At 68.3% G+C, this 12,662-nt stretch overlaps 6 protein-coding genes across 6 annotated transcripts; 3 read left to right on the top strand and 3 right to left on the bottom strand.

Annotated features, from left to right (window-relative positions):
* The first annotated feature begins 297 nt into the window (after positions 1-297).
* RHOBADRAFT_66524 (uncharacterized protein) lies at positions 298-1,581 on the top strand. The gene is made up of 6 exons (XM_018418997.1): positions 298-387; positions 470-493; positions 562-630; positions 705-947; positions 1,051-1,406; positions 1,487-1,581. Exons 2-5 carry the CDS (start codon positions 487-489, stop codon positions 1,281-1,283), a joined length of 552 nt encoding a protein of 183 aa, XP_018271033.1. The 5' UTR covers positions 298-387; positions 470-486; the 3' UTR covers positions 1,284-1,406; positions 1,487-1,581.
* On the bottom strand, positions 1,490-1,975 carry RHOBADRAFT_44500 (uncharacterized protein; the record flags this gene model as incomplete). The annotated part of the gene is made up of 3 exons (XM_018414422.1): positions 1,490-1,612; positions 1,675-1,905; positions 1,964-1,975. 3 exons carry the CDS (start codon positions 1,973-1,975, stop codon positions 1,490-1,492), a joined length of 366 nt encoding a protein of 121 aa, XP_018271032.1.
* Positions 1,976-2,392: 417 nt separating this feature from the next.
* On the top strand, positions 2,393-4,516 carry RHOBADRAFT_44499 (uncharacterized protein; the record flags this gene model as incomplete). Its single annotated transcript, XM_018414421.1, has 5 exons — positions 2,393-2,667; positions 2,734-2,804; positions 2,882-3,164; positions 3,231-3,367; positions 3,444-4,516. The coding sequence occupies 5 exons, from the start codon at positions 2,393-2,395 to the stop codon at positions 4,514-4,516; spliced, it is 1,839 nt and encodes a 612-aa protein (XP_018271031.1).
* Positions 4,517-4,670: 154 nt separating this feature from the next.
* RHOBADRAFT_53896 (uncharacterized protein) lies at positions 4,671-6,132 on the bottom strand (the record flags this gene model as incomplete). The annotated part of the gene is made up of 6 exons (XM_018417047.1): positions 4,671-5,010; positions 5,082-5,213; positions 5,300-5,645; positions 5,726-5,835; positions 5,913-5,961; positions 6,031-6,132. The coding sequence occupies 6 exons, from the start codon at positions 6,130-6,132 to the stop codon at positions 4,955-4,957; spliced, it is 795 nt and encodes a 264-aa protein (XP_018271030.1). The 3' UTR covers positions 4,671-4,954.
* Positions 6,133-7,440: 1,308 nt separating this feature from the next.
* On the bottom strand, positions 7,441-9,084 carry RHOBADRAFT_53895 (uncharacterized protein; the record flags this gene model as incomplete). The annotated part of the gene is made up of 2 exons (XM_018417046.1): positions 7,441-8,714; positions 8,905-9,084. The coding sequence occupies 2 exons, from the start codon at positions 9,082-9,084 to the stop codon at positions 7,536-7,538; spliced, it is 1,359 nt and encodes a 452-aa protein (XP_018271029.1). The 3' UTR covers positions 7,441-7,535.
* Positions 9,085-9,476: 392 nt separating this feature from the next.
* RHOBADRAFT_27456 (uncharacterized protein) lies at positions 9,477-11,158 on the top strand. Its single transcript, XM_018412791.1, has 5 exons — positions 9,477-10,197; positions 10,276-10,419; positions 10,486-10,691; positions 10,762-10,858; positions 10,946-11,158. Exons 1-5 carry the CDS (start codon positions 9,676-9,678, stop codon positions 11,084-11,086), a joined length of 1,110 nt encoding a protein of 369 aa, XP_018271028.1. The 5' UTR covers positions 9,477-9,675; the 3' UTR covers positions 11,087-11,158.
* Positions 11,159-12,662: the final 1,504 nt, after the last annotated feature.

Here is a 12,662-nt window from a genome sequence, read left to right as displayed (position 1 = left end):
GCCCTCGCACCCCGCCGCACCTTCGCCTCGACCCCGACCCCTCGCAAACGCGGCGACCCGGTCAAGCTCCTGCCCGAGTGGAACTGGCGCAAGGCGTGGCGCACCTACCCGGTCCCGGTCGTCGAGGTCGTCAACAACGCCGACGACGCCGACGCCGTCCTCGAGACCTTGACGAGCTTGTTCGTCCCCCTCCTCCCTCTCGCGCGAGCCTCGCTCGCCCTCGTACGTAGCTGACAGGTACGCCTCTATGTCGCAGACGGTTGAGCATTGACCCGGAGGCGGGCGCGACGCCGGGCGCGACAAGCACGCAGCGGCACTTGGGCGGGAGGCACAGCTCGAGCGTGAGGGACGGCGTCCTGAGCGTTGCAGACGGCGAGGGCGTCATCGGTCCGTCCTGCTCTCTCTTTCTCGGTCGTCGAGCTTGTGCGCGTGCGGTCACTAACCCTCACGAACGGCGACCGGCGCGCAGTGCTCCACCTCGCCCACATGGATCGTGCGCCTCCCGACTTTCTCCTTCTCTCTCGCGCACGCCTCCTGACTCGGGCCTCTCGCACGACACAGGGTTCCCCGACGAGCTCAAGCGCATCCTCGAGGACGACAAGATCGAGAAGCAGATCCTCGGAGCAGGCTGTGCGTCGAGCTCGTCCTCCTCGTCGGGCCTGCGGCGTCCGAAGTACCGACTGACCAACTTGCGTTGCGCACAGGGTGGCTGCGCGAGATCATCGCCAAGCCGACCTTCTACGGCTGCGAGCCGCGCAACATCATCGACCTGCGGCACCTCGCCGAGTGGTGCTGGCCGACGCTCGCCGACAAGTCGACGCGCCCCAGGCTGCACAACGACTTTATGACGGTGCTCGCCAAGGACTTTCTCGGGCTACGGTACGCTGTGCCGTCGGCGGATGAGAGAGGGTACCAGATGCGGCAGCTGCAGGGCGCCAAGCTCGACGGTGCGTCCGAGCACTTCCTCTCTCCGCCCTCTCGTCTCTCAATCTTGCCCTCTCGAGCCTCAAAGAGCCGGTACTGACGGCTTTGTTGTCCTCTCCCTTGCAGTGCTCATCAACCAGGCCTGGTTCGCCCACTGCGCCGGGTCCGAGATCCGCCAAAAAGTGCCCGAGCGCGTCGAGTTCAAAGTCTCTCGCGGCGCGCTTCCTGTCCCGGCTTTCATGCGAGAGCGTCTCGTCGAGCGACTCGTCGAGGAGCTGCACGGGCGGGCGAGGTGGAGCGTGGACGAGGTGAGGGAGGCGATGCAGCGGACGAGGGAGAGGGAGGGCCGGATCGAGTGACGAGGAGCGAGGCAAGGGTACGGCGTTGCGATGTGCGAGGTTCGAGACATGCTCAAGAGGGTGTGGAGAGTACAACAACAGCTCGGCGGGCGAGAGGAGAGCAGGAGGGCGGAAGGAGGAGAGCTGCGAGGCAAAAAAAGAGGTCAGGGCGGTCCTCGCTGCGGGCCGCACGACTCGCGTCGTGAAGAGAGAGTCGGGCGTACCGATCATGCCGTGCTGAACAGGTCGAGGACCTCGTCCATCGACTGAGCGAGTGAGTCGCCTCCTCGCGCGAGCTCTTTGGGCGCCTCCTTCTTCTCGACGAGCGCCTTGTTCTGCGACGGGCGGTCCTGCAAGTCGTCAGCCATGCCAAGTACAGCTGAACGACAGGAGAAAGAGCGCGCGTGCGCACCTTGTCTGGGCCCTCGAGCGCAGCCCTCAGAGCGTCGCGGTCGCTGTCGAGCCGGGCGCGCACGTCGGCGTCGCGCGCCTTGTGGTGACCCGCGGCGGCGGAGCCCTTCTTGGACGGCTTGACGGGCGGTTTGAGGCCGAGGAGCGAGGGCTTGAGGTTGGACGGGGCCGAGGTGGACGAGCGGTGCTTGGACGAGGAAGGGGTGGCGGCGCGCTTCGAGGACTGGGTGCGCTGTTGCGGGCAGGGCGGTCAGTAGTGCTCACGGGTGAGGAGAGACTGTAGTGCGCACCTTGCCGGGCATGGTGTGACGAGCGACGAGGAAGTGGCCGGCGAAAGGAGAGCGAGAGATGAAGCCAGCTCTCGGGCGCAAACCGCGGCAGCCGCCTCACTCAGGCTCGCGTGCGATCAGAGTGTTACTCTCGCAAAGCTCTTGTGCTCTCTAAGCGCGGCCAGTACGGCCAGCGCCGGGCGGTGCCGCGTCGACTCGCTTCGTCCACCTCGCGCCCGCCCGCGGCCGGTCTCTGCTTCCTCTCAGGTGTCGCCGAGTGCGAGAGCAGCGCGGTAGCTTGCCGCAAGTCACGCTCGAGCAGGTGTCGCAGCTTTGCTCGCTCGCTCGAGAGGAGGCCGCCGCCCGGTCCGCGACGACGAGCTTCTGTCCGCGCCTCGCTCGCCTCGCTCTCTCCTCGACACACGCCCCTGCTGCGCTCAACCAGCTACAATGCCACCCAAGCGCCACCCCTACGGCCGCAAGAAGGAGCCCAAGCCGCCCGGCCCCGTCGTCTTTGGCCCACCGCTCCCTCCGCCGCCCGACCCCCCGTCCGTCTCGGCGACCGACCCACAAGCAGCCGACCAGCCTGGCGCCCAGGACACGAAGCCGCGCCACAGGAGGAAGAAGCTCCCGCGCAAAAAGATCGGCAAGGACACCAAGGGCGGGTGGGACGACGACCTCGACGAGCGCGAGCCTCACCCGGACGACGAGGGCCGCTACGACCAGTGCGTCCCTCCCTCTCTCTCCCTCTGCCTGTCACGACCCCGAACTGACTCGACTCGCATACGCAGGGACGTCCCGTACGACCTGCGCCTCCTTCGCTGCTGCGACGAGTTCCGCTCGCTCCGCTCTCTCGGCCACCGTGAGTCGCCCCGCACCTCGTCTAGCTGGCTCGTCAAGTCTCACGGAGGATGACACTTACGCTTTGCCCTATCGCAGCCGACCGCCGCGTCGTCTACCAGGCCGTCCTGCGCTTCTTCCAGATCAACGTCCCCGTCCTGCGCGCCAAGTACGGCTCGCAGCCGCTGCGAGGCTACGACCCCGAGCCCGACGACGTCGACTCGGACGACGGCGACGACAATGACGGCGGCGACGGCGGCGAGAACGAGCTGCTCGAGACCAAGATCGAGGAGATCGTCGAGCGGTCCGAGGACGAGTGGGCCAAGGTTGTGTTCGCGCTCCCGAGGCTCGCCAAGTTCTTCGACAACCGGTACAACGACGCGTGCGTCCCCTCCCCTTGCCTGTACCCGCACGGGCGGGCCCGTACTGACGCTCGTCATCGCTGCAGGTACACGCCGACGCTCTCGCTCGCGCCGCCGGTCATCAAGAGCTTCTTCCGCTTCCTCGCGGCGCGCGACGTCATTCCGGGTCACAACGCCGGCATCGAGGCGTGCGTCGATGTGTGCAACGTCGCGGCAAAGCAGCGTGAGCCGACCCTGCCCAACTCGTCGTCTTCTCGCCTCGCGACGGCCAACTTACTCTCGTTATCGCGCACGTCCAGTTCACCCGGTCCAGCGTCTCTTCAAGGAGGTCATCAACGCGTCGCAGCTCGGTCCCGCCGTCAAGCGCCTCTTCCCGTCGCCCGACTCGACCTTGTCTTCGCCCATCGTCGTCGTCCCCGACTTTGTCGCTCGGCCCGCCGACGTCCTCCCAGACGTCTTCAGCAACGTCAGCCTCGCCGCACCCGACTCGGACTCGGACGACGATGCCGACGAGGCTCAGCCGCGCTCGTCCGCCACCGCTGCCGCCGTTCCCGAGCGCAGCTGGCCGGACGCACACCGTGCGCCCGCCGACGCGCCGCCGACCGACCCGGAGGACGCGACGCGTCAGCGTCTCGAGCGCATTCGCGCCCAGTTTGAGCGCGAGGCCGAGGCGCAGCGGGCGTGGGAGGACGCCGAGCGCGCGCACCGCCCGAGGAGCTCGACGGCCGTGCTCAAGGCGGTCGTCGACACGGCGCAGCTCGCCGTCGGCGAGGGAGCGAGCAGTGAGAGCGAGCCGGAGCAGGAGGGGACGTGGCGGGTCGGGCACAAGGAGCGCTGCGCGCGCGAGCTGCGCGGGTGGGAGCTCGTCGCGCCGGCGGCGGCGAGCGACGGACGCCGCCTCGTGCGCCTGCACCTCGGCCCGCACGAGCGCAATTTCCCGCTCGACGCGTCGCACGAATTTCCGCCGCTCGCGACGCGCGAGGCCGTCGCTGCGCTCGGCGGCGGGCAGGACGCCGCCACCCTCGAGCGCGACTCGAGCGACTCGCCGCTGTCGCTCGTCGTCGACCTCGGCGAGTCGTTCAACGTGTCGCACCTCGACGCGCTCGTCTCGCCGCCCGCCGTCCTCGAGTGCGACCTCGCGCAGCTCGTCTTCGTCCCTTTCCACTCGTCGCCCTCGTCCTCGTCGCCGCGCGTCGCCGAGCTGTGGACCCTCGCCGCCCTGCACCGCCTCCTCCCCGCCTACTGGCGCCACGGCGGCGAGCTCCTGCGCGGCGACCCGGGGAGGCCCCTGTCGTTCCCGGGCGAGGGATACGAGGTTGCCTCGGAGGAGGCGCACGAGGAGTTGGGCGCCGAGGCGAGCAGGGTCGGCTGAGCGGGTGGGAGAGAGCCTCGAGAGGGTTGGTAGTGCTTGATCTGTCTCTGTGCAACACGCTTGTTCGCCTCGGAACGATACTCGAGCGGCGAGAGAAGGTCGCAGGCAATTTGAGAAGGTCTCTCTTTCTCGAAACTCGCGCGCTCGAGAAGAGAGAGAAGGCGCAGACACGCTACGCGTTACAGCTTCGAGGCTGAAGAAAGGAAGCTAACGCTACACAGCTCGCGGCTGTCGAGTCGAGGGGAAAAGGGGGGGCGAGGGCGAAAGGAAGAAGGGGTTCGTGCGGTGCGTAAAGGGGGGAGAAGGGTACAGAGAGGAGGGCCGCGAGGTATCTAGGTGCTCGAGAGCAAAGGGGCATCAAAAATAGGCGAGATGGCCAGAAGGTGAAGGGGAGGAAGAGAGGTCCGAGGACGAGGAAGAGCCGAGGCCCGTGCGCGTTCAGGCGCAACGACCGTTGCGCTCCTTCGAGTGGCGCCAGCCCTTGAAGCAGGAGCCTGCGAAGGACGTCGAGAGCGTGTCAGAGACCTCGTCGATGGTAGAGAGGAAAGAAACGCGCGCGACGTACCGACGTGGCACTGCGAGTCGAGGCACTGGATGGCGAGCGCGCCCGGAATCGCGAGGCAGTTCTCGCCGCCGGCGCCGGGGCAGCCGCCGCACGACGTCAGGCTCGACGAGGTGTCGATGCACTCGAAGCCGCCTGAGAAGAAGGGGAAAGAAAGGACCGTCAGGTCGCTGACCTCGCGCGAGAAATCGGGAGGGAGGAGGAGGAAGAGGAGGACGCACCCGACGCAGTAGGGCAAGCAGTCTCGCCCCTCGGGCACGCATTGGCAGCACGGCCGCCCGACGACTTGGGCGCAAAGACGTCCTGACCGTGCGGCATGGCGTTGAGCGCGCGGCGGTGGCGCGAGCGGGCGCGAGCCGAGGGTCCGACCGCGACACAGCCCTCGGCGCCGTCCGAGACGAAGCCCGACGCGCACTGGCACGTCGAGTACTGGCCGTTGTTGACGAGCACGTTGGGCGCCGGGCAGTTGGTGTTCGGCACGCAGGCGTCGGGCGTGGCGTACGTGCCGGACGGGCAGGCGCAGGCGCACTTGGCGCTGCCGCAGACAGGGCTAGCTCCCGACGGGCACTGCAGAAGGTGAAAGTGACAGGTGTCAGTCGCCGGAACCGACCGAGGACGGACGAGAGGAAGAGCAGGTCTAAACTCACAGCAGGGCACGCCGCCTCGCCGGCGCCGGGCTGGAGGATGTTGACGCAGACGCACGCCCTGATGAGCCCCAGCAGCGCCGTGTAGACGCCGACAGTCGCGCCGTTGCAGTCTGTGACCAAGGCGAGGCGGCACGAAGGTCAGCGTGCTGCCCGTCGGAAGGGGTTCGTGCGCAGCGGGGAGACTCACCTCCGCCGCCGAGAAGGTTGGCGGTAAGGTCGAGGTTGATCAGGGCGCCCTGTGTGCGTCTCATCGAGTCAGTCTGCGAGCCCTCGGGACGATAAAGGACGGAAAGAACACGACCTACGTCCTCGAGGAGGCTCAGGTCGAGGCCGGGGATGCTGATGATTTGCGCGGTGGCAGTGCTGGCGGCGAGGCCGAGGATCGGGAGGAGACGCATGAAACGCATGATGAAGATGTCGAACGTGGAGAGGGAGAGGCGAGGGTGGCAAAAGAAGCGAGGGTGATGTGGAAAGAGTGTGGGTTCGTCGAGGAGGACGACGGTCGGGGAAGGCGAGGCGAGGCGGAAAGGCGAGTGCGACGGCGAGAAGCTGTCGAGAGAGCTCTGGAGTGAGGTGAAGGAAAGGAAGAGAAGGGAGAGCACGCCCGAGAGCCAAAGCCGTGTCACTCGTCCGTGGCCCGAGCGAGGGGTGGGAAGCGTTTCCTCGTCGCCGCCGCGGCAAAGAGCTTGTGCTCGGGGCAGGCTCGCGTGCCTTGGTAGCCGATGACAGGGTAGAGTGCTCGAGAGCTCCGATTACCTCTTGGAGGAGGTGGTCATCAAGCGGCAGCCGACCTCGAAAAGCACGAGTTCTCACGTTCGCTGCGAGTCGGTCCTCGGCAGCGGCGCGCTCGTGTCGTGGACGATGCGCAGCTTGGCAGACAGATCTCCTGAGTCAAGATCCTCCATCTCGACTTTCCTCGGCGGGCGAAAGGTAGTTGGCCGACCAAGCCCGAGCAGGCAAGGAAGGCTCGGACGCAGCCTGTGCGGACGGCCGCGAGTGCGCTAAGTGTGTGAAGCCGCCATCCTCGAGAGAAGACGGCGCAGCTGAGCGCTCGTCCGTCGGCGAGCAAGAGAACGGTCGCCGTCGACTCCTCGAACGTCGGGCGGAGGTGCACAGGAGACCGCCTTCTTCGACTTCTCACCGCAGCAGGGTGCGGTCGGCGAAGAAGGCACAGCACGTCGAGACGAGCCTCTGTGGCCGCCAGGCAGTCGTCCAACCAGCCTTGCCCCTGTCCAACGGACGCCAGAAATCCTCATCAGCTCCGCCGCCGTCACGAGAGCTCCTTCGACCGCCGCTCGCTCGGGACGTGCGAGAGCACGGCGAGCAGCTCAGACACAGCAGAGCTCGAGCTTGGGGGCGCCAGGCAACAAGTCAGAGCGAGAGAGCGTGAGGAAACCGGAGCAGAGCTGGCGAGACACTTCCAACTCCTCGTCGCGGCAAGTCCGTCGGCGACCGTGAGAACGGCTCTCGGGCGGCCGTGTGCTTCTTCTGCGCCAAGCCTGTTCTGTCGAGAGAGAGCGGGAACGTTCTAAGCTCTCGCTTTGGCCGGGAAAACGCCCGCGCTCGAACCCCTTCGCTGCGAGCTCGCCGAGACCTCGCGACAGCCGACGGCAAGCGACGGCTCGCTCAGAGCTACTCGCGACAACGATGAGAAGCTCGGCGAGGTCGCGAGCCGGGCACGAGAGCGAGCGCGAGCGCGAAAGCGAGGACGACACGTGAGGGAACCGAGGTGATTTTGCAGGACACGCCCAACGACCACCCGCTCAAGCTCTATCGCAACGTCGTACTAGTACATGCGCTCCTCGTCCTGCTACTCCTTGGCCTGGCGCGCCTCCCACGTCGCCCGCCGGAGCACCATCGTGCGCTGCTCGAGGCTCACCGGCCACAACCTCGCGGCCCAGCTCTTCTTGCCGGCGCCGGCGCCGCCGCTCGCCGCGCCCGACTGCGCGAGGTCAAGCTCCGAGCCGCGCGGGACGAGCTCGAACCCGTTGCGGGCGAGGGCCTTGCGGAGCGACTTCTGGACGTCGGGGAGGACGGCGACGACGAGCTGCTGCGCCGGGGCCGGGCCGGGCTCGCCGTCCTCGGGTGCGGGCGCAAAGGCGTAGTCGGCGACAAAGGCGAGGAGGTCGTCCTCGATGCCAGCGGTGCGGAACGACATGCTGGTCGCGAACCGGCGGATGTGGAGCGTGCCCTGCGGGAGGGACGCCGACGGGTCGAGCGTGAAGGGCGAGGGCGGGGCGCCCGAGACCGGCGTCGGGGGCGTGACCGAGACGGAAGGGGCATTGGCGCCGCGAGGACGCAGGGTGCTGTCGGTCGACGTCGACTCGGTCGCGGTCGTCGTCGCCGAGTCGTCCTTCTTGGCCGACGCCGCCGCATCGGTCGACGCGCCTCGCCCCTCCTTCTTCTCCCTCGCGGCGGCAATGAGGAGGTCGACGACCGAGTCGAGCGGGCGGCCCGGCTTGCTGCCGTCGAGGCCGACGGCGCCGATGAGGCGGTTGTCGTACTCGAGGACCCAGAAGCCCTGCCGCTGCGCCGGCTGGCTCGCCGCGCCCGCCGCCGCCTTGTCGCCCTCGCCCTGCGGCCTGACCTGCTGCTGCTGCTTGGCGCGAGCGCGCGTGGTGGGCTTCTTGTCGCCCTCCTCGCTCGCCGTCGTCGCCGGCTCGGGCCGCACGTCGTAGTAGGCCTCGACGTCGCGCATGTCCTCGTCGCCGATGGCGCGGCGCATCTCCATCTCGAACAGGTTGCGGTGGCGCCACTCGAAGACGGCGAGGATCATGATGGCGGGCGCGAGGACGAGCGGGATGAGGATGAGGCTGTCGGTGAGGGTCTGGAGGATGGTCGCCTTGTCGTTGACGGCTTTCGGCAGGTGCGGGTACAGGTAGTTGTGCACGACGGCCGGGTAGCCGTTGGCGACCCGGGTGATGAGGAGGTGGACGAGGCCCGCCCACACGAGGAGCGACGCGGGCTTGAACAGGGCGACCTGGTTGGCCTGGGACGAGCTGCGCGCATGGTGTACGTGTGAGCTACCGCTCTGACAGACCTCTCGCAAGCTGCGTCCAGCGCGCACGAGGCAACCACGTTCGACAGACCCGGTCGGGCGACCCTCCACGAGGGCGAGATAGCGGCGGCCTCGCTCGACACAGCTCGACGGCGGGAGTGGGAGAGAGAGAGAGAGGGACGCACGGCTCCATGACGGCCGCGCCGACGAGGTATCGCGTGAGCTTGAGGTCCTTGTCCGGGTTGAAAGGGCGGATGCGGGCGGGCGGAGGAGCTGGCGCGTCCGGGTCGGACGAGGCGAGCGCCTCGAACGGGTCCATGGTCGGCGCCGAGAAGTGGTTGCTGCTGAGCACGGCCTGCATGCCTGAGTCGCTGTCGGTGAGCGGTGGGGAGAGGGAGCAAGAGGGAGTCCGAGGCAGCTGCACGTGCGACTCGGACGCTCGATCGCTCGCTCGCTCGAGGGGAGGCCGCGACCAAAAACAGCTTGCGCCCGCTCTCATTCGCAATCACAGCCTTGCGCTCTCGAGCGAGCTGAAGGAGACCGTGCGCGAGCCGGACGAGACGCGCGCCGCATCGCAGGTCATTCCGAGCGAGCAAAATCGGCTCAGAACTGCGAGTTGAAACGGCGAATCAAAGTCAAGCGAGATTCGTAATGCGGAAAGGCTCAGGGGAGGTAACACTCGAGGGCGGGACTTAGGAGGCGAGCACCGCCTCTCATCTCCTCAGCTCGACCTTGCGTCACGCACACCACCATGCTGTTCGACACGCCGCTCCTCAACCTCTCGGCCAAGTCGCCTGTCGCCTCGTCCTCGGCCGCCCCCGCCCCAGCGACTCCCGCCAGCGCCAACAAGCGCAAGCGGTCGAGCTCGAATGCCGCCAACGACGGCGCCGCACAGCACCAGGGCGGCCAGAGCGCTGCTGTACCTGCTGCCGAGATCAACCTCGACAAGCTCATGAAGCGCATGAAGGCCGCCGAGGGTGCCTCGGGCGCCAAGGGCCACCAGCAGCAGCAGCAGTCGCCGCGACCGGCGCAGTCGAGCAACAGCGCCGCCAAGGGCAAGAAGGACACCAAGAAGGCGGCGACTGGCGCCAACAAAGGTCCGCTTGGGTCGGGCGCGCCGTCGTCGAGGGCGCCGGAGCCGGCGCCGTCCCCCGCCGCCGCCGCTCCGCCGAGCAAGCGGCAGAAGAAGAAGGGCAAGGGCGCCGCTCAGCAGCCTGACTCGCCCGCACCCGCACCCGCGTCAGCACCGCAACCCGTCAGCGCCGCCGTCGCGCAGCTCCCGCAGCCGCCCAAGCGGCACGTCGCGCCGAGCCAGGTCGTGACGGCGACGAGCGCGGGCAAGTCGGGCTCGATGCAGGACAAGCTGCGCGCCCAGCTCGCCGGCGGCAAGTTCCGCATGCTCAACGAGCAGCTGTACACGACGTCGGGCGACGAGGCCTACTCGCTCATGCAGGACGAGGGCGCTTTCGACGACGTGCGTCCCCGTCTCTCTCTCTTCGTCTTTCCTCCCTCGCGCAGACATACACCCTGATACTCTCTGGATGCCTTGCAGTACCACATCGGCTTCCGGTCGCAGGCGGCGACCTGGCCCGTCCACCCGCTCGCCCTGATCGCGCAGGCGCTCCTCTCGTCCCTCCCCGTCAACGCCCTCATCGCCGACTTTGGCTGCGGCGACGCCGCTCTCGCACGCACCCTCGTCCCGACCACCTCTCCTGCCGCGGCAAGCTTGCCCGCCATGCCGTCGCTCAAGGTGCCGACCAAGCTCGTCGCGCAGAAGCAGCTCAAGGTCGCGTCGTTCGACCTCCTGAGCCAGTCGAGCTACGTCGTCGAGGCCGAGTGCTCGTCGGTGCCGTTGCCCGGTGGCGACGCAGGCGGCGAGATCGTCGATGCCGTCGTGTGCTGCCTGAGCCTGATGGGGACGGACTGGATCCGGATGGTGCGCGAGGCCAAGCGGGTGCTCAAGGACGGGTCCGTCCGCTCTCTCTTTCTCTCCGCCCTCGTCGCCACGACACGACTGACACTGACATGTTCCCTGCAGCGGCGTGCTCAAGATCGCCGAGGTGACGAGCCGGTTCACGTCGGTCGACGAGTTCGTCAAGCTCGTCAACGCGCTCGGCTTCTCGCTCTCGCACAAGGTGCGCCCTCTTCTCCCCGTCCTCGTCCGTCGTTGACCCTCTGTCGCACCCTTCCTGACGCCTCTCGCATCCTCTCGCGCTGCGCAGGACGACTCGAACACGCACTTCCTCCTGCTCGACTTTGTCAAGAAGAGCGGCGCCGACGCGGTCGAGAACGTCAACACGGCGGCCGAGCGCACGCGCAAGGCGTCGACGCTGCTCAACCCGTGCATCTACAAGCGCCGGTAGTTGGCGAGGAGGTCTGCGCGAGGACTTGCAACGACGTGGCGCCCGGGCTCGCAGTGTCTCGCGCTTCGTCTCGCAGCGGTGCCGGGTCCGACGAGAGCTGCGTGAGTGCGAGAGCGAGGATCTTCGCGGACCGTTGCCAGGAAAATTGCAGGGACCCTCGGAGACCAAGCTGGCGGTCGCTGCGCGGGGGTCCGCCTTTGAGCCTCGAGGCGAAAGCGGACACCTCGTCGTCGTCGTCCGCCTCCCATCTCAACCTGGATCTGCCTCGACTGCGCTCATGTGTGAGTGCGCACCAGGCACTCTACATTGCCGCACATGCGCACCTAGACTGACCCCGTCCCCAACAGCTCCCCCCACCGCCCTCGACCTCGATGCGGAGCAGTCTGTCGCCTCGCCGTCCATCACCGTCGACTCGCCCGTGCTCCCCGACGCACCAGCAGACTCGCCCTTGTCGACAGCACACGACGGGCCCTCGCCGTCCAGGTCCGCCACCCTGAGCGGCATGCCCACCTCGCGCACCACCTCGGCCCGCTCTGCGAGTGCCCGCACCCGCTCGCGCTCGCCGGCTCCCGCGACGACCCAGAGCCTGAGCGCGCTCAGCTCTCCCGCCGCTGCTGCGTCGTCCCCCCTCGGCTCGCCCCACGTCCCCGTCTCGTCCTCGGCGCACGCGGCCGCCAACCCGCAAGCCGCCTTGTCCCGCCCATCGCCCGTCGTCCCGTCGAGCCCGAGCGTCCCTCCGACCCCGTCATTCTCGCGCCCGACTAGCCCGAGACCGTCGGCCGGCGCGCGCGGCCTCGCAGGAGACGAGCCCGTCAGCCCGACTCGCACTCGCAACAGCAGCTCGGCGCTCGGCGGCGGCGGTCCGGACGCGGGCCTCTCGTCCCCGTCGGCTCCAGCAGCGCAGGACGGCACCATGTTGAGCACGAGCGGCAGCCAGGTCGACCTGAGCCACATCTTTGAGCGCGGTGCGTCCCCTACCTCTCTCTCGAGTTCGAGCGCGTCACCTTCTCTCGTCGGCCGAGTAGGCAGCTGATCTTCTTGCGTGCCCCTTCCTTCCTCCATCCTCGTCCTCGTCGCCCTACAGACGTCGAGTTCGCGCCCTCGCACCACATCAGCCCCTCGGAGGCGGTCGACGTCGCCGTCCCGCCCGTCTTGACCGAGGCCGCCGTCGCCCTCTCAATCGCGGCCGACGGCGACCCGATCACGTCGCGCGACCTGGCCGCACTCGCTCTCGACGCCGAGTACGACGCCGTCGCCGGCAGCGGCTGGAGCTCGCCCGTCGTCCCGCCGAGCGCCGTCGCGCACGGCCAGCCGCCGCCGCTCGTCCACCAGGGCCAGTCGCAGGACAAGCAGCAGCACCCGCTCTCGCACGTCTACGCCAACGCGAGCCGGTCGCCCACACGCGGCTCGAGGTCGTTCTCGCCCGACTCGGGCTCGGGCGGGCGCGCCGCATCGCCCGAGAGCTCGACGTTCAGCGTCGGGACGCCGCCGACCTCGGCGGGCGGTGGAAGCCCGCCGCCGCCTCCCGCATCGCTCGGCGGGCCCTTCTCGCAGCGTCTCGCCGAGGCCCTCGAGA

Source organism: Rhodotorula graminis (genome assembly GCF_001329695.1).
Source record: "Rhodotorula graminis WP1 unplaced genomic scaffold RHOBAscaffold_7, whole genome shotgun sequence".
In the NCBI taxonomy this organism is placed as follows: domain Eukaryota; kingdom Fungi; phylum Basidiomycota; class Microbotryomycetes; order Sporidiobolales; family Sporidiobolaceae; genus Rhodotorula; species Rhodotorula graminis.
The sequence above is the reverse complement of the archived record's forward strand: the minus strand, read 5'-3'. Positions and strand labels throughout refer to the sequence as shown.